Here is a 26684-nt window from a genome sequence, read left to right as displayed (position 1 = left end):
TGATTTACCTGTTGCCATTGATGGTGGCGACATCGGTAAACAGCTCAAATAGAGACGGGACTGTTGGATATAGAGCATTAGTACTTATGTCGCACAGACGGGGCAATGCCGTTCACGTGTTTTGTGTTCTCCAAATACTCTCAGCGCAGTTGATTTCACAGATATCCCTCCTTAGTTGGAGGTTCCTTCCGATAGGCCCCATAGGGCTTACTCCCAAACCTGTGTTGTATGAAAATAAACCTGAGTTTACGAACCCTTATCTCATTTGAGGTGTCTGTGGGTCCCTTCGCCCTGTGACAGGGGATAGGGGGCCATTTAAATGTGTGTCTTCTGCCTCTGTCCCTCTAGTGAGATCCAAGAGATGGAAAGGGAGCACAAACGATAGACGCGGTCCAGTTGGTTTACCGTTTCTCGGAGACTGAATGGGCATGGTGAGATGCTGTTGGTAAGACAACGGCTCACCACAGGGTAGTAGTTGCAGCCACAGCCCCTAAAGACATTCATTGCACAAAGCTATTCCGCTGCCAAACTGAAATGTATTCATAGATCCAGTCCAATACCTTGTTGGAAGATGTCCTCCTGAAAGATTTGTGGTACATGTGTGTGACTTCCATGCAATCTGCACCCCCGCCTCTCTTACGGTGCCATTCTCATGATATCCCTCTGGCACATGTCTGTGTGGATAACACTTTCAATTTCTTTTGTACACAAGCCCTCTATTTTCTTTACAAGGGTATTGAAGTCTGGGTTATCAACCAGACCAATTAAACAGTCAACCGGTTTCAGCGGGATTCTCAATTAGCCGCTTTCTTCAGGACGAATACTATTTGTAAATTCTTGTATTCTTATATTCTCAACAATATCTTCAACACTGTGAAGAATTAGAGGTTGTCTTCTAGGGTCCACAATTTGATAGCAAGAAGCGATTCCTGATCCTATATGGACAAAGACAAGAGAGACAATGGGGGCTACTGTCAGTCTCAAGTACTATCGTAAAAAGCCTGTTAGAAACACATATTTCACTAGTGATTCTGTCTCAAATTAATGAAAAGACTCTCCTTACCTCTGTGGAAGCGTCCTAGAGATAGAGAAAGCGCTGTATGCTCAAAAGTATGGTGGTTCTCACTGCGTCTAGAGGTCTTAATTGCGTCTTGTTTTCTCTCCTTGCTTTAAGACCCTGTAATTCAAAAACGGGACATATGTATACCCAAGAGTATGTGTTGTCTACATGTCCACATCAAGCTTGTTCGTATACATTGGGTTTTTCATTAAGCAGGATTTTTTATATATAAATTGACCACATCTAAATGTGTGGTATTCTCATTTTGCTTGTCTATGGCATTTCATAAGGTGTCTCTCCCAATGGGGGCAAACTGTGTTCTGTTTCTAGATCCGTGTAGAACTGGGTATCTATGTGGGCAGTGATGTATAGCTCCCCTCTGAGCGAAGCTCCTCTGTGGGTAGGTCTATAACATAAGCCATATACCATTTCTCCGGACCGAGCATGGAAGTTAGTGCTTACCTCTATGGGTTGATTCAATCTACCTGCGATCATCTGTTCCGGTACCGCGCCATCTTGTTCCCGAGGTTTGTTATATTGTGTACGTAACAGGCACGTGATCATGGGTGCCGTGTCACATGATTGTTATCGCGTTTAATTTACCGGCTGCTGTCACTCTACTTCGGGCTCCTAGACTGTGTAGGGCCTGTGGCCATATCTGCGCTTGTGCGACAGTGTGCCGGAGAGCAAAGGCCAAAGGACTGTGGGTGATGTAGTACGTGAACGCCATGTCACGTGATTATGCGATCGCGTCTTGGTAAACAAACCGCCATGGCTCGTTCGAGTAAATCGACGACTTATGATTCCAACAAATCTATGCCTCTATAGTGCAGGATGCATGAATACCAACCGCCAACTTTCTGGCTGCGTCTGTACATCAATGCGATTCAGAGCCGGCCAAGAGGGTGCTTGGGAGTTGTAGTTCGGTTTTCATCTCGAGGCCAGAGAGGTTCCGTGGCCATTTCTGGTTCAAAGAGTGGGACCATATATGTATAAGAGAGAGGATAAACCACAGGTGGTATTGTAGCGTTATTTCCTCATATCTATATTAAAGAATTATAAAATTACAAAGTTACAGATTAAAGAGCTGCCAAAGTTTGCCAGCAAATCTCCTCATTGAGGCCTACCAGGTGGCTACGGGTCCTATATATCCACTGTTGTTCTCTTTTTTTAAAAGGAGGGCTGTAATGTTACCCCCTCTTTTTGGTACTTTTACTTTCTCTATTATGGTCCATGTGAGGTCATCTTCAGTATGATGTTTGTCAATGTAATGTACCACCATAGGGGCCGTTCTTTTTTGTGTTCTGATGTTAGAACGGTGTTCCCCTATACTTATCTTGATGGCCCTCGTTGTCATGCCGATGTATTTCTTGTTGCAGGGGCATTGTATAAGGTATACTACATTGGTAGCATTACAGTTAGTTAAACTCCTCTGTTCCCAAGGATACTTCCAGCCTATCCACACGTATCCTTTCTCACCATTGTTGGATGGAAGAATTTCCTTTTTTTTAAAAAAAATCTTTTCTATTGACTATTGGACATAGAAACAGTTATTTTGTTTTTAATGATAAGACACACACCATGGAGGCGACAGATTAAAATATACATATCGACCTCTACTTCTGTGTGCACCTACTAGACACCAGGAAAGTGTTTTAGAGAGTACAGGGACAGGATCTCGACACCATTTGTAGTCGGCCCAGCAGCTCCAACTAGGGCCCACACCCATTTGGTACGAGATCACTCACAGTTAGGGTGTTTTAAGTGTTTGGCTAGGGACTCAGCCATAGGAATATCTTTATAATTACTTAGCCTTCTGTTTTCCAAGTGTTACAATATTGGGCATTAACGGAGGGATTTGCCTTTTAACTCTCTTTTGTGGTAACATGTCTGTGTGGACCAGATACCGTTGAGAACTCAGTGGGGTCTCAAAGCTGGTATTAGGGATAAGGATTGCATATGCCCACCTGCCAATCAATTAGAAGAGGTGACCCCTTCCTGTCTTTCTGCACTCTCTGAACCCTCGAGTGGCCTTCTTTCTCACTGCGCCCTCCTTCCAATGAGTGAGATATTTTCACGGGCAAACTATAATATGGCATGGCGACAGAGATTAAGAATGGCAATACATTCCAGGAAAAAGTTGGGGCAGTGTCCTTGTTGCTGTTAAGAGGGTTGGATATACTTTTTTATTGTACACATTTGTTTTATATTTTGCATATTGAAAGGAAGACAGTCGTCACCTTATAGTTAGAAGAAACCTCATTGCATTGACTATTTGCAAAATTCTGTTGCTGAAGGCGAATCTGCTTAGAATTTTCCAGAAATGTGTAATAAACTTTTAGCAAATATTTGAAAATGTTGGTTCAAATCCATTCTTTGGTTCAAAAGTTATGAAAAGATGAAAAAAGGTGTGGTAGCTTCTTTGTGTTTTTTTGTAACAATTTTCCTATAGGGCGAAAACTCTTTTTACTCATGGCTACATCCCAATGGATTTTCACCAATTGTTTCATTTGGGCTATTAGGTGGCGCTGTAGCACCACTTACTTATAAGCCGAAACTATTGCATTAGAGTACAGACGGGGAGAAATGGCATATGACGAGGGACAAAAACCTTGTAGGTGTTGTTTGGTTGTTTGCCCACCCATTGTCTTCTGATGGCCATGCTAATCCCTACGGCCATTCCCACCCAGACCCTGCCCCTTTCCGCCTAAAACACCTCCTCATGGTAACTCTTTGAGTTTGCTTTACTCAAGCCTTACCATCAAACTTTGCACCCAAAGTGCCTGCAAGTGTTTTTTCAAAGCACTCTTCTGAGTTTATGACTTAATTAGAGTTGTAAACACATTACTGGCGTAATAAAAATGTCTTTAACCAGGTGAGACTCTGCTAACTTTAAAGGCACGTCCTTCACTGAAGTCCTGTTGAAAACAAGCATTGGCAAAGCCAACAGTTTGGCTTGTGTACAAGTATTGAGCATTGTGCCTTTCTCATGCCTACTCTAAAGCTCAAATAGTTTGCATTGCCAATGTTTGTTTTATGTTTGCACGGGAAACCGCAGGAATAGGGACTTTTCTTGGTTTGTTGGTAATTGGTCCATTATTGTTTTCAAATGAAGGACCTCTTTGGGAGTTGTGCAGTAAAGGAAACGCGTGCAGTCTTTCGGAATTCTGCCAATTTTAGGTTTTGCAGACCACATAACAAAACTCCAGGTACTAAGTGAAGGTATATATCACACTCACAGTGGCAATATTAACCCTTCATAGCACTAGGGCGCTAGATACTGTGGCAAATGACGAGTAGTGCGTGTGGCGGGCAGTGGCAACTGAGTGAGGCGGTATTATTGGAGGTAAAACTGCCACTCATAATGAGAGCTTAAGTGTAGAATGGGGTGTCCCATGCCTGAAAAACCTTCCTATATTTCCCATGATGCTTCGCAGGAGCGGAGGCTTTACATTACCAAACACTGAAAATCGACCATTATCCCTTGCGAGCGTTTGAGAAATACCGGCAGACATCGGGAAAAGGAAAAGTGCTTGAAATTATCTAAGAAAGGGTGAGATTATGTTTGGCACTGCGGCGGGCGTGGGATGGTTGATGAGGAGTGTTTGCGAAGGATTGGGGTTTCGAGGTAGCGTGGAAGACGGTTTTTCTAAGTGACCCCGTGTTTGCAAGGAATGCTAGCAAAGCTTTTCGAACGAGGAGAAAGAGGGTTTTGAGAGTGTGGGGGCAGGAATCAAATGAAACAAGCACTGGCAATGCCAAAGGTTTGAGCTTTTGTTACCTGCCAGATGCCTAATACTTCTACACTAGCTAAAACTATTGGCGTTTGGCAATGTTTGTAACAAGACTCCAGAGAAGGACACTCAGTGCTCATACATTGAGTCGCTGAAGCAGACCTGGTTTTATTACACCACTAGCGGGTTTACAACTCCAAATTAAGCCATTCACTCTCACATAGCCGCTTTGTAAAAACAGTGGCAGGCACTTTGAGCACAATGTTTGATGGCAAGGCTGGTTTAAAGGGAGCTCAAAGACTACCCCCGAGGAGATGTGTTGGGCGGGGGTGGGTAGGAACTGCGTATGAATGGCCGTAGGGATTAGCACGGCCATGGGCAGTCAATCGGTGGACAAATAAACAAACAACTAAGAACATTGTGTCCCTCCTCATATGGCATGTTTCCCTATCTACTCTAAACACCTATAGTCTATGCATCCCTCCTCATATGTCACTCCTCCCTTTCTGCACTCCAATGCAATAGTTTTGGCTTGGAGTGTCGCAAGCGAACCCTAATATCTCAAACCAAAAATGTGCGTAAGGCAGACCCTACTGCAATGGCACAGACAGGGTACATATCTGTGGTGTGGAAAGTAGACCCACAGCACTGCCAAAGGTTATGATTAATTCAAAACCTTCCACCCATTACATTTTTCGGCTGTAATGCTGCGGAAGATCGAAATCGAAAATCTGGACTGCAAGACTCAATGATTCAAAATCTGGAAGATCGAGTCATTCTGAAGGGAAAGAATAGAACAAGGCACACAATGAACATACAAGAAAGATTTAAAAAAACGCACATGCTCAGCCAAGAATGTACATAATTGTAAATCACCCCTTGGGCCACTGTTTGGCAAAACAAAGACACACTATGCACCTGCACACAAAAAAGGTCACGATTGGCCATGAGTGATATTATATCATGCCACTCAGGTCTCAAGTTATGAGAAGAAGAGCTCATTCTTTCTACTGTGCTGACACCTGTCATGCCGTGGCAATAATGACAGAGCGAGCTCAATCCGACAGAGTTCAATTAAGTATTCATCCTTCTGGGCTTGAAAAGTCCTATTATAGCCAGTAAAAGTACTTCTGATATTTACAGTGCTGCAAACAGCCTATGCAGCAAGAAGCACTTTGTAAAAAAAATGAAATCCTTATCAATGGTATATATATACTAAGCATCATACATTGTTTGCTAATGGTCTGAATATTTTGCCCCAGCCCAACACTCTTCCTTGTGTTCAAGCACCCTACAGACGTCAAATTCAGGAACTCTTCACCTGCACCCCCAACTTTGCCCCCGCCAATGTACCCTAACATCACGGACACATGAGGCGGCCATCTGTACACAGATGCCTCCATGCCCTCCAGACAGTACTCGGGTACTTCTGAACTGCACACCCCAACACAGCAGCACCGCTATCTTGCATGTTTCCCGTCCCACCACTAACCTAACAAACCCCCTCTTGCACATCCGCCAGAGCGCCTGAGGACCATGTAAAAGGCACAGCGTCCATTCATCGCCCGTTTTTCTACGTGACACGTTTTGCTGAAAATGTTTTTCCGAAAAAATTCTTCAAAAGATATCAGGGGTGGCGGGGACGTAAGGGGTACGGTGTGGGTGGTGTATAGGTAATCATTAATAGGGGAGGGAGGGTTTGCAAAAAGTGCCACGAAAAGAAACGGCCGTTGAAGGAACATAGAACCGCGCTATGTGCTATATATCCCAGTAACATTACATAGGATAGCATATCAACGCAGAAGCTTGTGGCAAATTGCACTGCTGCCCGCTACTGTTGGATATTTCTGTCTATATTATTTATGTTGAATGCCTGCTTCTGCTTCAGGATCCATTATAATCTATGTATTAGCAGAGCGTACTGTGGGCTCCATTGTCGATCCATTGTTACTTTCCAAAGCCCCTACACACACGAACCCTGTGAAGCTTGCTTACCCTTCGAGAGAGAATAAAAAGCAAAAGCAGGTGGGCAATTGCATTGCAGCGCAGCCGTGTGATCTTGGTCAAGCACTGTGTGGTCCAATCTTATAGTTTGGTGCACAAATGCTTTACAATAGACTACAAAAACGTATGTAATATTTAGTAATAAACAAGCTTTTATGTAGAGTCAGTTAACACATTTGCAAATTGTCAAGTACAATGTCGACGTACTCGTTTTGAATTATTTTCCAATCAGACCACATAAGCTGAACACAATAAGTGTCTTTGTGAACATGGTCACCAGGGATTGCGGCATAAAGATTTTTTGGACATTATATCATGTACATCCAGGGTAAAAAATAAAGAAAGAGAATTCGGCTGGCAAAATAAAACACAAACTAATATCGAAAGGCACGCAATAGCCAGTTTCAGTGTGCAACTGCCGTGTTTTCTATATCAGTTACGCAAACAAGAAAACATATATGCCAGCAACTTTAGTGAAGAACTTATGAACATATTAGTAGGTCTCAATAAACCTAACTCATCCACCCTATTGATGGGAGACATCAATAGATGGAGGAGGAATGAGATTGATAAAGAAACCCTTTTGCTTGAGCAAACTCTAAAAAATAATGCTATGATGGTGCACAACAATGTACCTACGCATATTAAGGGAAATGTCCTGGATTGGGTTGCCTCAAGAAAATTACAGATCAACCCTATTATTACAGAGCCCTGTATTTGGTCCGACCACTTTTTTAAATAAATTTCAGATCACCTTGCCAGAAAAACGGACTTTGCAATGTAAAGCACTTAAGATCATCACCAGTAGAAATTTTAAGAAAATAAAACCAGAAGATCTGGACAAATGCCTACAAGACATTATGCTGGAAACCTCAGACTTGGATCCCCCAGATCCGGGCAGCAAGGTATATTGACGACTTAGAGGTCATGTTAAATAACATAGCACCAATGAGGACGAAGTTAGTCAGGGATAAATCCAATCATCCTAATCGGGTTTCTCACGAATTAGCCGAGCTTAGACAGGAGAAACGGAATGCCGAACGCTGTTGGATTAAAAATAAGGGAAGCCAATAAGATTACTTGGAAAACAGTCGAGAAACAATACAAAGAGGGGATCTATGATGCTAAGAAAAACTATTTCAATGGTGAAATCAAAGATCCTGGGAATAATATAAAAAAAACTGTTTGAAATTTTGAGAGGCCTGGAAAAACCTAATTTGCAAACGGATAGGCCTTCCCTTATAAGAGAGGACTGCATATACATGCAGCAAGCCTTTGCTAATGAAATCGCTAAGGCACATGCTAAAATTCTCCTAGACTCGGCCACAGATGTATTATCTGGACAAGTGTTAAAAACATATATACGGTTAGAGATCCGCTATTTCGTTTTTCACCTATTTTTATTCCAGATATGGAGAAGATCTTAATGAAAATGCACCCTAGATCATGTCCAGGTGACACCATTGCTTTAGAAATCATTCTAAAGGGTATCACCCTTTTCGCACCATTTTTAACACTTTTTATCAGTGCTACTTTTCTACACAAAACCATTCCAGATTGTGTTAAGAAATACACCTTTGCTGAAAAGGACAGCACAAGACCCCAAAGATGCTAATACTTTCAGACCAATCACCAATGTTCTGTTTCTTTTTTTAAAAAAATGTAGATAATATAGCGACCGTACAGCTACAGGATCATTTGGAGTATGCAGAGATATTACACCCTAGACAGTCTGGTTTGAGATCTAATCATGGCACTGAAAGTGCGCTATTAGATCCCCAGACACAGATGCTGGACTTTGTAGAGGAGAGCAAAGCAGGCCTCCTGATGCTGTTAGATCTTTCAGCAGCCTTTGATCTTCTGGACCATACTAAACTTTTGAGTGCACTATCCTCACTGGGTCAGTGCTCCCCACAAACATTAAATGGATTGAAGGTTTTTTTTCCAACAGACGATCTAGAGTTTTCTGGGAACAGGCTTCTTCTAATTATGAAACTTCTATCTGTGGAGTTCCCCAGGGTGCTTGCTTGTCCCAGCACTCTTTAATGTTTATGTCTGCATCTTATGTGACATCTTGGACATGAAAGGAGTCAAATTCACAAACTACGCTGATGACATGCAGTTGTTGTTTGAGTTGAGTGGCGACTATGTTAAGGACTCCATGAAGATCCAAGATACCTATAAGTTGGTTAAAGACTGGATGACAACCAACAGTTTCTAACTTAATGGTGGTAAAACCAAGATGTTGATATTTGAATCCCCTCAGACTATACCAAAATTAGATCCATGCTTTGACAACTTTCTAATTGATGGCCATCGTATAGATATTCAAAATAAAGTCAAGACCCTAGGAGTTATGCTGGAGAGTTCACTTGGGGTGGATGCCCAAGTGGACAGTGTAATTAAGAAATCCCAGCACCATCTCAAATTGTTGAGACCCGTGAAACCATATGTTACAAATAAAAACAGTGAAACATTAGTTTGGGCCATTATAATGCCTAAACTGGATTATTGTAACACACTGCTGGGTGAAGCCAATAAAAACAACATCCAAAAACATCAGGTGCTCCAAAATGATGCAGTATTTATCATCAAGAACATTCCCAAAAGGGAGCACATCACTATAGCCAGGAAAGGACTTCACTGGTTACCAGTGCTTTCACAGATTCGCTTTAAGATCAACACTGTAACATGCAAATGCATGCATGGTACAGCCCCTATTTATCTCAAGGAAAGCCTCATCCTGCAACCTCAAAGAAGAACAACTAGATTTACTGATGCCCAAAGATGAAGAGAGAGGGAAAGGACGGTCTTTTCCTGTCCGGGCTTGTCAGATCTGGAATGGACTACCAGCTGATCTGGGCAAGGAGAAATGTCTCCTTACTTTACGGAAATGATTGAAGACCATCCTCTTTAACTAATGCCTCCCCCCTCCCCCCCCGTATAAGTTACACCCCAAGATCTGTTTGTTTTGTTCTCGTCTGTCCTTAACGTGCGCCCTGATGCCTTTGGGATGCGGCACGTGATAAATATATAAATAAGTAAATAAATAAATAACTGGATCCATTTGTGACCATCTGCAACTGTCAGACGGGTCAGCAACAAATGAAACAGCATGAATGCATGTTATTGCAGCCAAACCAGGCGTACAAATGCAATATTGTTCAAACCCTGCAGCATTCAGGCAACCCAGCATTAGCCTAAGTTACCACTTGTTTACCATCATTCAATGAAAATGATATTTTGTTTACAATGGCATTCACGTATTTCAGAAGGATGTTGAAAATAGACCAAAACAGGGAAAACACTAGCATGCTTTTCATGCAAGAACATATTTAAAGCTTTTCCGCAAAGGCTGCTGATGTGAAAAAATAAAGAAAACATTTTCTTTTGGGTATGACTATCACATTTTTTATTTAGAAAAATCAATGTTCATATTTACTGGCTGGTTTACTTTTCCCATACAGCTTTTCAAATTCAGGAAAAGCGACTGTCCTTTCATTGCTGGACCATTGTACATTTGTTATCCTTAAATGATGTGGCCCTCTTTGTCCCGTGGCACCAGAGCAGGGGCTGGGGGCTTTGCTGCTACAAAGCTCTTGCAGGGTGCGGACAAGGGATGGCAATTTGATGCAGCACTCTCACAGCAGAGGCAGGGGCACGCCTTGACCCAATGCTCGGAAGTCGGCGGCGCAGTTGCTGACAGGGCTGCTGCCTTCGCATGGCTGCAGAGCCATGCTGCTCCACCAGCTTCTTCTGACAGCGCGAGGCTGGCCGCTGTCTTCTGGACAGACTGCAGCCAGCAGCCACTGCCTGTATTCCTTCATGGGCCTATACACTGCACGGAACGACTTGCGTTTGGTCTAAATAAGAAAAGGCAGGGAGGGACGGATTTGTTTTGTTGTGTGCAATATAGCAAATTTAGGCATATTAAATTATTAGAGATGACAGTGTGCGTGGATACCACCAACAAGCTCCCAAAATGCAAATTACTTTAGCTATTTTAAACAATGTATCATTTTATTTGGAAGATGCATGGTATCTTTCCCATTCAAAGATGGCCGCTAGTTTTGGCTTGTTTCAAGACAGCTTCCTTAGAGACAGTCATCCAAGAGCTCAAAGAGTTCCATGATGGGCAGGAATGGGTGGGATTAGCCATAGGGATTAGCATGGCTAGGAGCAGTGCATGGGCGGGATTCAATAACATAACAACGCTGTATCCCTCCTTAAATGTCATCTCAATTGGAAAAGCATTACAGCCGCTCATTCAAAGCCCCTATTTGAAGCTCTTATGTTAAAGCTCTTATGTTAATGAGAATAGTTTTGGCTTAAAGTTAGGCTTTCAGCACCACCTAATAGCTGTAACTAAGAATCATGTCACACTAGTTAGGAGGTCCCTTACACATTAGAAAATTCAGAAAACAAGCCAAGAGTATCAAGGGTATGAAAATCATAAAACAGGGGTGTCTTGGATGTTTAATAACTTACAGTATGCAACCAGTGTGGGCTAGTTCCACATGCAATTATTGTTGAAAAATGAGGCAGGTGTGAAGTTACGTGAAGCTTCAGCTTATACAAAGTGTGCATTTCTAGAGGCTTTGAAAGGATTTGCCGGGCTCACTTGCATATATAAATGGAGTTGATTTTTATTTTTTTATTTAGTATGTTATAGTTACAAATTTAACTTTACACTTATAAAAATAATTTCATCACAAATATACAATTATGTAATAATGCACTAAAATCACAATCATAAAATGAAAAATGAATGCACACATATACATCCAGTACATCATCAAATGGACAGTAATTTTCCAGACTTTTGTCATTGCCAGCACTAAATAATGTAATAATGTACTAAAATCACAATCATAAAATGAAAAATGAATGCACACATATACATCCAGTACATCATCAAATGGACAGTAATTTTCCAGACTTTTGTCATTGCCAGCATCAGTGACAGGTTCTGCCCAGAAACGCATCTCAGTCAAAGCATCTCATCTGTAATGACGTTCAAATCATCTAAATAGGTTTTATAATACATCAGATAAATGGGCTGCATAACACATCATGAGGTTACAGTGATATCGTAACCATATTTATCGTAGTGTACTTAGGAACAATGCTATGTGATGCCACTTCCTGTTTTGTTGTGGGGTGAAAGGTTGTGTTCCTTCACTTCCCATAATGTCACTTTGGGGTGGGGTCAATGACATCACTTTCTGTGATGTCATTAGAGGTCAAGGGTTGTGTGATGTCACACCCGCTACCCCTGGCATTTTGGTGAAATGACATCCCTGAGCAGGGGAATTGAAAAATATATTGCTGGGGTCTACCGGGCTACGTGCTCATGATTTGGAACACAGTCCCATTTCTCTACATGTCATTTCCAACTGCACAGCAGAACACCAACATTTTCTGACCAATTTGGAGCCCAAGCAATAGATTAAAAATACCTTTTATTAGCACCCGGGCAGGGGGAGCCAGCCAATCAGATGACTAGAAAGGTGGCCTTGAACTGCCCATACAAGCCTTCGTTCAAAGACGCCTGACGGTCTGGCTCCTCCTGCCGCCATCTTCCCCCTACCCTCCGTCACTCTATTTTATCTCCCATCCCACCCCCAACTTACCTTATTACAGCAGCAGCGAGTGCCGCTGCTGCATCTGCTCCTTCCCCTCGCCTCCCGCTGGCAGCCATGGAAGGGGAAAAGAGGCTCTGTATGGAGCACGGCCTTCCCTTTCTATGGTGGCCATCTTGAAAAAGGATTTTCCTTCCTACAAAGGTGTTATGTAGTGATCTTCTGTGTCCTGCTGTCATGCTGTGAGTCTGTGATGTCAAATGGAGTGTTGTTGTGTAGATGATGGATTGTTGATCTGAGGGTTCCATACTGAGGCAGGCAGTTAGAGCTCCCCTGCCTGGGTGATGGGGCTAGTGCTGTATATAGTCCATACTCTCTAGTATTCATCTTTATGTAAATGTAATTTGAGCTTCCTGTAATAAACCTAAGATGTAATCAAGAAAGCCTGGAAGTCACTTTACAACATTGGCGACGAGTCGGTCTTTAAAGAAGAATCTGCGCAAAAGAAGAAGTTGAAGCCTGAAGGAGCCTGCTGCGGGGGGTTCAGGAGAGAGGAGGACAAAGTGGTGGTCAGCACTGCCCCCACAAAACAAGTAAGGCCCATCACCCAGGGCTAAGGAAGTGGGAGGAGGAAGAAAGCAAGAAAGCCCTCTTTTTCTAGAGGGATCAGCTGCCCACAAGTTAGAGGGAGAGCTGGGTCCAAGGGGGCTCAAGAATGAAGCAGGGCCATTAAGGGAAGCTCAGGAAAGGAGCTATACCTGGCAAGATAAGGGGCCCTTGAAGTGAGAAGTCAGTTGGAGAAGGGAGTGAGAAGTCAGTTGAAGAAGATGGGGACTGCCATCCCATATACTGACGCTCCCTAGGTGAAAGGAAACCCATGGGCACAACAGAGTTAAGTCTGGTAAAGGGAAGTCGCCTCAGGAGGAGTGCTGCGCCCATACTTTTCAGAAGGGATAGATTCTCCATTTAAATGCTCCTTATCCTTATCAGACTAACCGATCGCCAGTTTGATATGGTACAGGAAGGAGTGGAATAAAAGTGCCTGTTTCGCTGACATTTGGACATAGACATCTTGGAGTTCTCCTTCTTGCAGAAGGAAGGGAGGTGCTTCATAGTCAGGAAGCACAATGTAAAAGTAATGCAGCGTCAGCTTTAACGAGGAGCAGAGACATGGAAGGGAAATTCACCCAGGCAAGCATGTGTGTGAAGGAGCATTGAAAAATGTTTCAGAACTTAAGTACTTCATCAATGCAGTGAAGAAATGAAGTGTTACAATTTAAGTTGCACAACGCAAGTGAAGCGAAGACGCACTGTATCCTTTTTTCTGTGAAGTGAAGTTGTGTAAGATACTGCGAGTTAGTTATAACATGTTAGAGGATTTGCAGGTTAAGGGTGTTCACCCATATTAATGTGCTGATCGAAGTTGGGTGTAAGAAGTGTAGTGATCGAGTTTGCCTGCGTTGTTGTAAAATTGATGTATTTATGGGAGAATGTGATAGTATAATCTTTTGAGGAATTTCAGGAGTTTAGTTGCTATTGCAACATGGACCTTTAGGAGCAAAGTCGTGTCTTAGGGTCAAAAGATGACCATGGATTTATAGGACAAAAGTATTAGATGTTTCAGTATACTGCAGTCATAACATTGCTATTTTTGCTGTGTAAATGCAAATATGTTAATGTGCCTGACTCTATTGAGTTGGGATGTCAATTGGATGCACAAGGATTGGTATGAGATATGGTATGAGTCAGGTTGTCACTGCAGAGGTATCGCCTCTGGTGTGGGGTGACACTGAGGTAGTAGTAAGAAGTAGCGACTCTGGTGTGTGTGTGTCACGATTGTAATTTAAAAGAGGTAGCGCCTCTGGTGGGACTGACACTAGGTAGTGGTGAGAGGTAGCGCCTCTGGTTTGGGTTGCACTAGTGGCATTTGAGAGGTAGCGCCTCTTATAAGTGTGTCATTAGTGTATTTTGTGGGAGGTAGCGCCTTCGATGTATGCATCATGATAGAGAGAGGTAGCGCCTCTGGTGTGTATGATGCAATTGTAGTTGAGGGAGGTAGCGCCTCCGGTTTGTGTGGCACAATTGGTATTTGAGAGAGGTAGCGCCTCTTATGTGCATGTTATTGGTGTATTTTGTGGGAGGTAGCGCCTCTGATTTATGCATCATGATAGAGAGAGGTAGCGCCTCTGGTGAGTATGATGTGAGTGTAGTTGAGGGAGGTAGCGCCTCCGGTTTGTGTGGCACAATTGGTATTTCAGAGAGGTAGCGTCTCTTATGTGCATGTTATTGGTGTTTTTGAGGGAGGTAGCGCCTCCCATATTTGTGTCACTATTGAGAGAGGTAGCGCCTCTGGTGTGTGTGATGCAAAGGCATTTCAAGGAGGTAGCGCCTCCGGGGTCAGTGGCACATTTTGTATTCGAGAGAGGTAGCGCCTCCGCCAGTATGAAGTAGGAGTGGTAACTTAGTGGGTGTGTGCCACGTCAGATTAGTACCCCTATATTCAAAGGAGGTAGTGCCTTCATTGTTGAGATTTTCTTATATGTGACGTGCTGAAGCCTGTACTTTTTCGAGAGTGTGGGGTTTGGCATGACAGACTCTTGTGATACTGCCATCGGGTCGTTAGTGGTCAAGTATCAGGTACGCAGATAGATTAGGGGATGCCTGGCCAGTGTCTCAGAGTTATTTGCAGTATTTGAATATATTGGCTAAATGGGTTGCACCCGATAGGCTGAGTATCCCTGATACTCGGGTATCTACTTCACTACTCAGTGACTCCATTACCTCAATTGTGCCCATGTTGAAAGTATTCCTCAGTACATCAAGCTCCTTTTTGGGAGAACCCCACTTCATACACCCAAGCAACACACAAACATCAATAACTCTGCTACAATCCTCATATTATCAAGACAACTACTGTAAAGTTTCTAAGCACAACCACCATTAACTTTGCTTAACCATCAGCACATATACACTTTAACATAACCAAACTCTCATTAATTCTGCATTATAAAAGTCCCAAAAGTCCCACCTGTGGAGAAATACATTAGTGCAGAGAAACTCTACTTTAGTTTCCACATACCAAACTCTAGCAATACTGACTACGCTACCTATACTTCAATAAAAAGTCCATCTGTGGAAGGAAATGTGTGTTAGTTAAACATGCCAGTAACACTCTATTCCACTGCTAAGCATTTGTTAACAGATGCCACGCGTTTACACTCCATCCGTGCACACTAATCAATAGCATGCACCACCACGTGCAACAGGCCCCCCATCACAAGTGTTCTTAAAACACACATACTGAGTAACATTTCAAAATATCACTAGAACTACGCATGTTTCAATCACTTCCTTCAAAAATGTCACTTTAAACCACCTTTAAAACCCTTCACATCAGGATTTAAATCCTGCACACCCCTGGCTGACTGGGCACAAACACCTTTGAAACCTAAACTCAAAACAGAATTTGTAAACAAAAATTGTAAACCTTGTTCTCTGCTCCTCAGCATTCGACCACTTTGATGGAGCACCCAAATATCTGGACAACATATCCCACAAGAAACTACAACCGTCAATTTCAAGCTCACACTCTCACACACTCACACTCTTTAAATGTTATACAGGCCTTGCATGACATTTATCACCAAACTAAACTTAATCTGCTATTCCACTAATAAACAAATCCTCAAAAGCAAAGAAAAACAATTAACTCTGCTCCTTGCTCCTCATGTCCACATCTTTAAACAAACAGTATCTTCGGGGACACGCCCCCTCCTCGTGTCCACTTCATTAAACTAAAATACCTTCAGATACACGGCCCCTCCTCATGTCCACATCTTTAAACTAAAAGTACCTTCGGGGACACGGCCCCTCTTCCGGCTCAATGATGCAGTGCTCTGCATCTTCGCGACATTGCTTTCATAACAATGCAACAGCAGCACACCATAATCCGATCCCTAATTGAGAGCGCAGACTTGAGAGCGCAGACTCTTCCAACCTCTCCTTTTTGCACTCTTCTGAACAAGGAAACCTCCTACACAGCGCAGGCCCCTCCCTATACTTCTCGCTGGCACACATTTTGCAAGTGTCACTCCGCCTGAAAACAGCCGGTTCCAGAGCCTGATATATGCAGCCTTTTCTCATCAGCAAAGCCAGAATTGAGAGCCCCTTCCAGCGCTGTAATGGGCTCTAACTCCCTTATGGTGTTGCTGCATATTGGCTCCAAGCCCTTTCATAAGCACATTTGTGACTCTGAATACCTCCAACTGTGCCATGGGCTCCAAGTCCCCAAGTGTATTCACGGGCTACAAGTCCCTTAGGTGCAGGTACAGGCTCCAAGCCCTCTCAAACGCTGGAATGGCCCCCAGGACCCTCCTCTTCTCCAGGCGCTTTGTACCTTAGCCCAAACTCCTTCAAACAACTTCCCTGTCACTTCTTGGCGCAGCTTAGGTTCACAACCTCTTCTGATGCTGCTGCCCTGGGCTCCAAGCCCCCAGCTGCGCAGCATGGCTTCCTAATAATCCAGGCGTAACTTAGACCCCCCGGCCTCTTCAAATCGCTACTGCCTTGGGCAGCAAGCCCTGCACATTGTAGCTTGGGTTACCAACCCCTTAAAACAGTCTTTGGGCCCTCAGCCCTGCCAAAGTCTCTTGACTTTCTCTGTGCTTGACCTGTCCAACTACTGACAGACCAGCTGGCACAGAAAATAAGGAGATGCGCCAAAGCCAGGCATTAGTGGTCAAGTATCAGGTACGCAGATAGATTAGGGGATGCCTGGCCAGTGTCCAGAGTTATTTGCAGTATTTGAATATATTGGCTAAATGGGTTGCACCCGATAGGCTGAGTCTATTTGGTGATTTAAGTTTTGTGTTGTCTTTGCCTCCGGTTTGTATTGTGATGTGTTGTTTTGAGACAGGTCCATCAAAGTGTCATGTTGTGACTGTTTTGTGTATGTGTGTGTGTGTCTGGTAAAGGAAGGAGATGTGTTATGTAGTGATCTTCTGTGTCCTGCTGTCATGCTGTGAGTCTGTGATGTCAAATGGAGTGTTGCTGTGTAAATGATGGATTGTTGATCTGAGGGTTCCATACTGAGGCAGGCAGTTAGAGCTCCCCTGCCTGTGTGATGGGGCCAGTGCTGTGTATAGTCCATACTCTCTAGTATTTATCTTTATGTAAATGTAATTTGAGCTTCCTGTAATAAACCTAAGATGTAATCAAGAAAGTCTGGAAGTCACTTTACAACAAACGGGACGCAGCGCACATCCTGTTGTAGGAAGGAAAACCCTCTTTTTTTTGCACCCTACGTTACTGCTTTAGCAACCCGGGGTGCTAATGGCATTCATCCCCCGTTCCAGGGGCTAGAAGTGGGGATTACGGCCCGGATCCCTCATTATCGGCCCAGGCTTTGGGTCGATAACTTGGGCTGGCGGGCCGTTATCCCCCGTTCCAGACCCTGGGGACATTATTTGGGTGTTTCCAGGGGTTGCACCTGCGACCCCTGGGGTCTCCCTTGTGTGAGAGTGTAGATGACGCTCTTGGATGTATAGCCTGGCCATTTCATAAATGCACAGCGCCGCAGCAATAAGGGAGGCCCACACAGACACGTCTGGTCTCAACTCCTTCTTTATTTTAAACTGCCAAAACCCTTTCCCCCTGCCCCAGTCACTTCTCCTCCCTTGGGTCCCACCCCCACGCTAACGCACCTTCCACATAACGATGTGGATGGAACTGGGAGTCTAAGCATGACAACCTTCCGCCTTTTTAAATACTTAGTCTGGTGCTAGCCCATCCCTTCAATGAGTCTTATGGGTTTAGTCTTTGCCGGAATGGGGCGGCTTCCCCTTGGCAGTTTCTGGGCTGTATCGGGGGGGTCTGTCCGTAAACCACTCACCATCATCATCTGCGACCTCACCGCCAGAGATTTCCTCATCTCCGTAGTATGGGTCCTCAGCATCTACCCACGCTCATGGGTCTTCACAGCCCTCCTGTTCTTGCTCCGAGGCTTCCCAAGGTGTCTGAAACCTGTGACCAAACAGGAGGTTGGCTGGGCATTTGCCTGTGGTGCTATGGGGGTAGTGGCGGTAGTTACAGAGGCGATTGTATAACATCTGCTCAAAAGGTCTGTGGTACAGTTGCGCCACCTGCAGCGTTCTCTTGAGACTACCCAAGAAGCGCTCAGCCACGCCATTGGCTTGAGGCCAGAGAGGTGTAATTTTCCAGTGTTTGAAACCCATGTACTGGGTGAGATTTGCAAAGTCCAGGCTGCTGGACGGTGGGCCATTGTACGATTTAATTATTTGAGGGATGCCATAGGCCGTGAGTATGCGGTCCAGAAAAGGGATGACCGCTATTTCTGCTGTAGATGCCACTATTAGTACCTCTGGGTGCCTTGAGTACTCACCAATTACCACTAGGGCATATTTTGTCAGTTCTTCCAGTGGGGCACTCAGTGTCGCAATATTTTCGAAGTAGCACGAACAGTAACTGGCTAGCCCTAGGAGTGACCTGAGATCCACACGTCCGTTGGCCGAGAGGTTTTTTGTAGTACCTTGACTTTCTCCGGGTCTGGCCTCATGTTGTCGTCAAAATATAAGGGGCCAAAGGATTTGAGGGTTCGCTTTCCCAATTTGCACTTGTCTTTGTTGAGTGTGATGTTGGCTGCTTCTAGGGCCCTACAGACGTTGTGTAGATTGTCAATGTGTACTTGCTTGATTTCCTGAATACCAGGATGTTGTTGCTGTAGTTTAGACACCCTGGAATGTATTTGATCACCTAGTGGCTCTCCTCCTGGAAGATCTCCACTGCCAACGATCTGCCGAAGTTCAGGCGCTTGTTGCGATATAGCCCCATGTGGGTTACAAAAGTGGTGATGCATTGAGACTCCCACGCTAGCACCAGCTGATGGTAGCCCTTGTTGAGGTCAAGCTTTTAAAATACAGTTGCACCATTGAGGAGGTGGATCATATCCGTTATTCTTGGGGCTTGGTGTCACTCTCGTTGGATTGCCATGTTGGGGTGGGGCATATCTAAGCACAGGCGAATGGAGCCCTCAGCCAATGGCTTAGGTACTGGTACACTCGGGGAGACCCATGGGGTGGATCCCACTGCCGGCACGATGATGTGGAGGTCTAGTAGGCATCTCAGTTCCTCTTCCACCTGTTTTTGAATGTTTATCTGGATGCCCCTATAGTGCTAGGCAACCGGCTTGACTTCTGGATCGATGTGAAGACTCACTTTGCAGTTGCGCAGTTTTCTGAGACCTTTGAAGAGTTTTGGATATATTTTTGTGATATCTCCTTCAGGGCCCATCTATTTTTGGGCCATCATGTTGTATAAGATGTGGAAAAGTCCCATATCGACAGCCGTCCTGAAACTCAAGATGCAGCTGCTGTCGGCCTCTGTGGAAAGGACATGTAGTTGTATTCGGGCCGTGTGCGATTTGTGTGTGCAGACCATGGTAAAAGTGCCCTTGCACGGCAGGGGTGTATTCGAGGCATAAGAGAAGATGTCGACCTGTGAGGGACACAGTTTTGGCTGGTGATGCTGGCAATTGTAGGCATCTTTGCTCAGGACGATGACAGTTGCACCTGTGTCGATGATAAATTCTGTTGGCGTGTTGTGTACTTGGAGTGTTAGGATGGGGCTATGTTCCTTTGCCGTCTCATTCCCTAGTCCCCACATGTATCCTTTGACTATCGTGTGAGGAGGAGGAATCACTCCCTGAGGGTGATCGTATATCCACGTAGCGGACACTCCTTTGGGGTCTGTGAGTGGTTCACCTGTCAGGGGACTGGAATGATTTTCTGGGTGTTTTGCAGTTGCCTTCGCCCTCTGCAGGGCGGTACCTTCTGCACTCACGTCTCACAACCCTATTCTCTGGTCAGTGAGCGGGATAGCATCTACTGCTACTCAGGGAGGTTGTTGGGACAGGCGGTGTCGGGGAATTTCTGCAAACTGCTCTAAAATGGTCATTGCCCCTGCATGCTGTGCACTTCCGGCTGATTGCTGGGGACGTGCCTTCATGGGGGAATTCGTAGCCACACTGGTAGCAAGATCTTGTTGATTGGGTGGGTGTATCATGCTGAGCTGGTGTCAATTTCCTAATATTCTCCTGATCTTTGGTGTCCAATGAGCTCTTCACCCTTTCTAGGCTGGCCACATGTTGCATGACTGCTGAGTCGGTGCGAGCCATAGCTAATATTTCGTCGAGGGTCCTCTGTTTCTGGAGCTATTTCCATTTGAATTCTGCAGATTGGCACCCACGATGAGCTGGGAGCTTAATGCTTCATCATTTGAGTAGCGATGGAATGCGCAGTGTTTCATGCGGATGTGCAGACTTATCACATAGTTGTCCATGGTTTCCCCTTTCTCTTGCAGGTTTGTGTGGAAGATGTGTCTCTTGTATTCTATGTTGGTGTGTGGGGAAAATAGGTGTCAAGTGCCTCTTGAATTTCCTGGCATGTCGCCTTTCCTCATCAACCAGTTCATAGAGGATGTTTACAGCAGCCCCCACTGCTAAGGTAAGGATGTTTTTTCTTCTCTCTTCATCCATAGGGCCCATCGCCCCTACATACACCATGAGGTCCTTCATCCATCGGACCCCCCGTGCCCCAGGTCGCCTGTGTCTCTGAGGTCGAATGCCTGGGGTAGTTGCCATGGGGTAACCTCACCCTGGCCACGTGTAAACGCCTCTGAAAGCCTAGCAGGCACTGTGCTTGGGATGTCTTCCTCTGACATTCTCATTTACTGTGTATCCCTTTGCAGCCAGAGCGCTGGTTCGAGCTGGCAGCACGTGTGTATTCTGCCACTGTGCTTTTCCTTGCTGTCAGAAAGTTGTCTCATGTTGGCAGCTCGTGTGGGTGGGCCACACCCAACTTCTCCCTGTGGGGTGTTCCTGGGTCTGCTGTTTGCGCCAAACTCACTTCCCTGAGGGTTTGGGCCATTGGCTCATGCTTATTTCTTGTGTGGCCACCACTGGGCATTGCAGAGGCCCAGGTGGGAGCCTGATTTGTGGACCGCTTGTGTGCCGAGGCCTCACTATGGGCGTAATCACTGCCTCAGCGGCCTGGTCTTTGTGAGCAGTGGAGGAGGGCCGCGCCTCTCGTTGCTGTGCCAAGCGAGGAGATGTGGCTTGGAGAGACCACGCCGGGTCCACCATCTTCATCATCAGTGTGAGAGTGTGGATGACACTCTTGGATGTATGGCCTGGCCGTTTCAGTAAACGCACACCGCTGCAGCAATAAGGGAGGCTCACACGGAAATGTCCGGTCTCAACTCCTTCTTTATTTTAAACTGCCAAAACCCCTTCCCCCGCCCCACGTCACTTCCCCTCCCTTGGGTGCCACCCCTGCCCTAATCCAACTTTAACATAATGATGTGGATAAAAGTTGGAGTCTAAACATGACACCTTGCTACCCCTGTTGTCTCCCTTGCTACTCCTAAAAATATATATATATTTTTTAAAGCGGCTTCTTGGTTGTGGCCAGCAGCATGTGGCTCTTTGTTTCTGGAGTGGTTGGTTTTCTGATTGCTACAGCCGGTAAGATAGCTCTGTGGGTTGAGCGCTCACTGATGCAGTGTGTGTGGGATCTGCAGGTTACAGGGTTGACTCCCGGCAAGGTCAACTCAGCCTTTCATCCTGCTGAGGCTGATAAATGAGTACTAGCACAGGTTGGGTGATATTGTATGTATATTTGTTCTATACGAAGCGCTTAAGCATAAGTGCTATATAATAACACATCATTATCGTTTGGCCTTGGACGTCTGTTTGCATTCACAGTGATTTGGTAATATGGGCCTATAGGCGCTGATATTAATGATACATATGTTGATCCATTCTTGTATGAAATGTATATCACTTTTCAATTATATTGTAACCATATTTTTCATAGTGTACTTAGAAACAATGCTATGTGAGGACACTTCCTGTTTTGTGAAGGGGTGAAAGGTTGTGTCCCATCACTTCCTGTGATGTCACTTTTGGGTGGGGTCGAATGACATCACTTCCTGTGATGTCATCAGAGGGCAATTGTCGTGTGATGTCACTTCCGCTATCCCTGGCACTTTTTTGAAATGACGTTCCTGCTGGAACCAGGGATGAACGCCACATTACTTCCTTGGAATGTAGCCAAACTTCTAGACTTTTTGCTAATCAATTCTCTTTTAATTAGGGCAAAATGTGTACCCTCTTCGGCACACATTATTTTTATATAAAAACTGCCTCTAATTATCCTAATCAAACTAGCTACAGATAATAAGCCTAGTTCGAGCTGAATGGCTTGTACTTGCATGGCAGTCGATGGACCCAGCCATTTGGCCAGATTACAGCGTCAGCCTTGTCAGCCCATTCAACACAATTATTATACGAGGCTTCTAGCGCCTAGATTATGGCCAGTGATAATTTCAGACAATATTTTCTAATGAGCCCTATGCGACTATACCCTGCAGTTCTCTTCACAACATTCTTTGTTGCCACTAATAAGGAAGTAGCTGCACATTCCCATTATGTGGAGAGTAATGTCATAGACTAGGTAGCAATGCAGTTCAACCTTCCCCAAAACTCTTTCTTTGGACCCAATACTTTTCCCAGTACACGTTGTTTTGCCAAAACACATGTATTTGGATTTGGTTCGATTTACAATTAAGCCATTCTCCCGAGAGTAGTCTACAATTGCCTGGGCACTTCAGGATATCTGGCAAAAGTAGTATCAAAGATTACTAGATCGTCAGCATAGGCGAGCCCAGGAACTCACCATGCTCCCAGTTTAGGCGGAAGGTTGTTCACTCCTTCCAAAGAGTTCCCAATATCCAACATAAACAAATTAAAAAGCAGGGGGGCAAGCACACAAACTAAGTTTAAGCACCTAGATACCTGAGGGTTTTGCGCGCTATACAAATAAATAAATAAACTAAACTAAACTAAACACAGCCTTACTTTACCCCCGCCCTATCAGAATAAACAGAGAGAGCTCACCCAAACTGTTCAATCTGACTCTCCCTACAGTATTTTGGTGTAATAATTGACACAACATTAATAAATGCTCGGGGACACCACGTTTCACTAACTTCTCCCACAATGTAGGTCTATGAATTGATTTGAACGCAGCTGCAAAGTCGATGAGCAAGATGTACAAAGAGGGGTTGTGACAACCTCTGTCTTGCGCAATCAAAGTGTTCAAAATCTAGAGGCTTTGAAAGGATTTGCCGGGCTCACTTGCATACTATAAATGGAGTGCATTAAAAATGCTTGTGAGCAATGACGTCACCATGAGGTCACGACTGGCAGCGTACAAAGCATTAATGCTCACAATGATTTTTCTGCTCCTCGCGCGTCTCTCACAGGAATTTCAGTGCGGAATCAAAGTTTATGGATTATTTGTATGAAATGTATCACAAAATAAATAATCAGGAGATTCGTGGAGTATCAGGATGAAAATGGCAACCAGAGTTTTTCTTCTGCACTTCCTGTTTCTGGGGGCCATTTTCTCCAAATACAGCTGCAGAGTGCGTGGGAGTAGTGGGCACTTATCGGTAGTTGCAGGGAGATATTTAGACAGAGAAATAATTTTTAATTTATTATAATTATTTGTATTGTTATGATTCCCTATCCTTTTCCCTGTTTCCATCTTCTTGACTGTTTTGAATTTTTAATTTTGGGTTAATTTTCTAGGAAGCGTTAAGCAGCTCACGGGCGTATTTTTGGATTGCACTGCGGGTAATGTCAGGAAGGTCACGATAGACCAGAATCCCTGGACATCTTGAGGAGCTGGAGGTTGAGGGAAAAGAAAACATCTCCAGCTCTGATGTTTCCACGGTGACAGGCCAGGACATCGGGGTAGAGGAGGGGGAGGAGTTGGAAGGTGTTGTGTGGGTAGGCAAGCCCTGTCCACCCAGGAAATTCCCACACACAGGACAAGGGCATGATCGGACTGTTGGCAATTCATCCGGGTGCAAGATCACCAGGCCACTGCTGAGGTGGACTGCTCCCAGTGCAGACTCCGCAGCAAGGAAATCCATCTGGACAGGAGCCAGAAGCTAGCCCACATTGTGAGCACCGGCTCCTTCTTGCAACATCACCCGAAAAAACATTGACAGGAGGTCGGAGATGGATTTCAGGAAGAATACTGGATCCAAAAGGAGGTGAGGAATGGCCCATCCTGCTATGCAGGCAGGAGGCTGCAGGAGGTGGGTGATGAGCACTGCGAAACATCAAAGGGCCAGCGACCTATGAAGATGCAACCCAATTCCCAGATGAGCCCCAGCCCCCTTAAGGATTCTGCAGAACAGCAATGCCAGCAGACCCTGGCTAGGGAGGCAAGGAGTGGAGGAATTTCTCCACCAGCACCTGCAAAGCTGTACATCATTTCTTTGGTTTCTTTTTGGGTGAGTGCTGCTTGGAGCTGTTCTTAGGTTTGCCAGAATAGAAATAAAAACCAAAAAACCCCAAAAAGGTGTTGTTCCAAATGGTTTTCAGGGTGAGCAGGAAGAGGAGGCCACTATAAGAAGGCAGCAGGCCATGGCTAGCGGACCCATCCACTGATTTGGGGTGGTGGTAGGGACAGGTGACTGGTGCATGGCCAAAGGTTTTATCCAAGTGGGCACATTGGGTTTCTAGGAGGTTCATCTGCCATAACTGGAGGTCATGTCCCAGAATTAGTGGACATTGGGCGTTTCTGCAGCCCGTGCCCATTGCAAACACTGGGGGTCTTGGTAGAAGACAGGGCCCGAAGACAATGTCCTGGGCATATCAGTATAAAAAAACAATGAAAAGCTTTGGTTAAAGGTAAGGTTTGCTTTCAGCACAAAACAACATAACTTCACAAATGTACCAGTTACAGTTCCTAATACGCCCATAATGCGGTCACTGCTGTGCACTGCTTATGACGCCACACGTGACATCTCCACTTACATTCCTGCACCCACAGTTTCACCACCAGGAAATGGGGAGCAAAAAGAGCTGAGGAAAAACAGTAGTACCCCAAGCCTGTTATGCTCACTTTTATTTAGTTTGAGGGTCAACACACCACAAAGCCCAAATGTACTGCAAAGTGTATTTCCAATAGCTGATTTTCAATATCAACGAGCACAATATGAGATGCCATGAACAGTGCATGGCATTGGCAGAAGGATGGGTGCTTTAGGAACCATAACTGGTTTTCTATGCAATGCCTTCTTGTTTTGCCCTGCACTCATAATGTCCCCATGACCACACATGTTTTACTGATTTTCTAAGGTATTAACTTATTACATTTATAAACAAAATACAAATATATTTTTGCTCAATGCAGTAATAAATCATGTAGATAGTGATGACATCATAAGAATTCACATGTCATAAGAGAAGCATGTCTCTACCTGCATAAAAATTATTCACTTTGGTTAGCTCCTTCTCACACATCTGGAAGAACCTTTCCTCGAAGGCAGCGCGATGACGCAGCAACACGGACGGCTCCAAATCTGAGAAGGAGAAAGAGTATTCATTGAGTGACTCCATAGATGAGTTAAAGAGCTCAAGTGGACGGGAAATGTGCATAGCATAAAGGGCATCCAGCCACATCGGAGCTCTGTGGTACAATACAACCTGCATATCCTCCTGGTTGCCATGTACAGATTGCCAACCAGTGACCGTGGACAGGTGATCTCTACTGTGTAACTTGGGTGATGTTTGCTGATCCCAGGGGCGTTGCTAGGGGGGGGCTAAGGGGGCTATAGCCCCTGATCTTTTGGTTGTAGCCCCGGATAGAATCTCAGGAGCTACAGCCAAAAGACTAGCTAGCCCCCAGTCCCAACAGTTCTGACATCAGCTTAGCCCCGGGTCTTTTCCAGACCTATCAACTCCCCTGGCTGATCCACTCCTGGTTGACCCTCACTCCTTTTATGGGTAGCCTTGCCAGTATAATGATGGTTGCCCTGGTGGGATTCCTGGCATTCAGGGTCATTTATGATGGTGACCAGAGATTGATTTGGTGGTGATCTGCATGTGGCCCCCATTACACGATTGATTATCATGTCACACCGCATCATTGTATGTGCTGCAGCAGCATCCCTACTCCCAGGGTATCACCCTCTTAGTTTCACCTAATAAACATCTTCTACACTTCCCTCTTCTACGTTCACTTCTTCATGCATTCACTTCTGTCTACCTTTACTTCATCTGCATCTTCACATTGTCCAAGGTTAGCTGTGAGGTCAGCGTCGGGGTCAGAGAGGGTTAAGGGGGAAGAATATGGGTTAGAAAAGTAGGGGGCACCCCACCGCAATGACAAAGTGAAAGTTCGAAGAAGTGAAAGACTGAAGGTCTGAAGA

The 26684-nt window shown here is 44.8% G+C and overlaps 1 protein-coding gene across 1 annotated transcript in view; it reads right to left on the bottom strand.

Moving 5' to 3' along the window:
- LOC138471465 (xenotropic and polytropic retrovirus receptor 1 homolog) overlaps positions 1-26684 on the bottom strand; it is a 245232-nt gene that overhangs the window by 208292 nt on the left and 10256 nt on the right. Inside the window, exon 2 of the mRNA XM_069609088.1 lies at positions 25734-25835. Coding sequence (XP_069465189.1) covers positions 25734-25835 — 102 coding nt within the window. The remainder of the gene's footprint in view (positions 1-25733; positions 25836-26684) is intronic.

This window comes from Ambystoma mexicanum, chromosome 8 (assembly GCF_040938575.1).
Source record: "Ambystoma mexicanum isolate Mex_15411 chromosome 8, UKY_AmexF1_1, whole genome shotgun sequence".
NCBI lineage: Eukaryota > Metazoa > Chordata > Amphibia > Caudata > Ambystomatidae > Ambystoma > Ambystoma mexicanum.
Note: the sequence above shows the minus strand (reverse complement) of the source record. Positions and strands in the feature narration are given on the sequence as shown.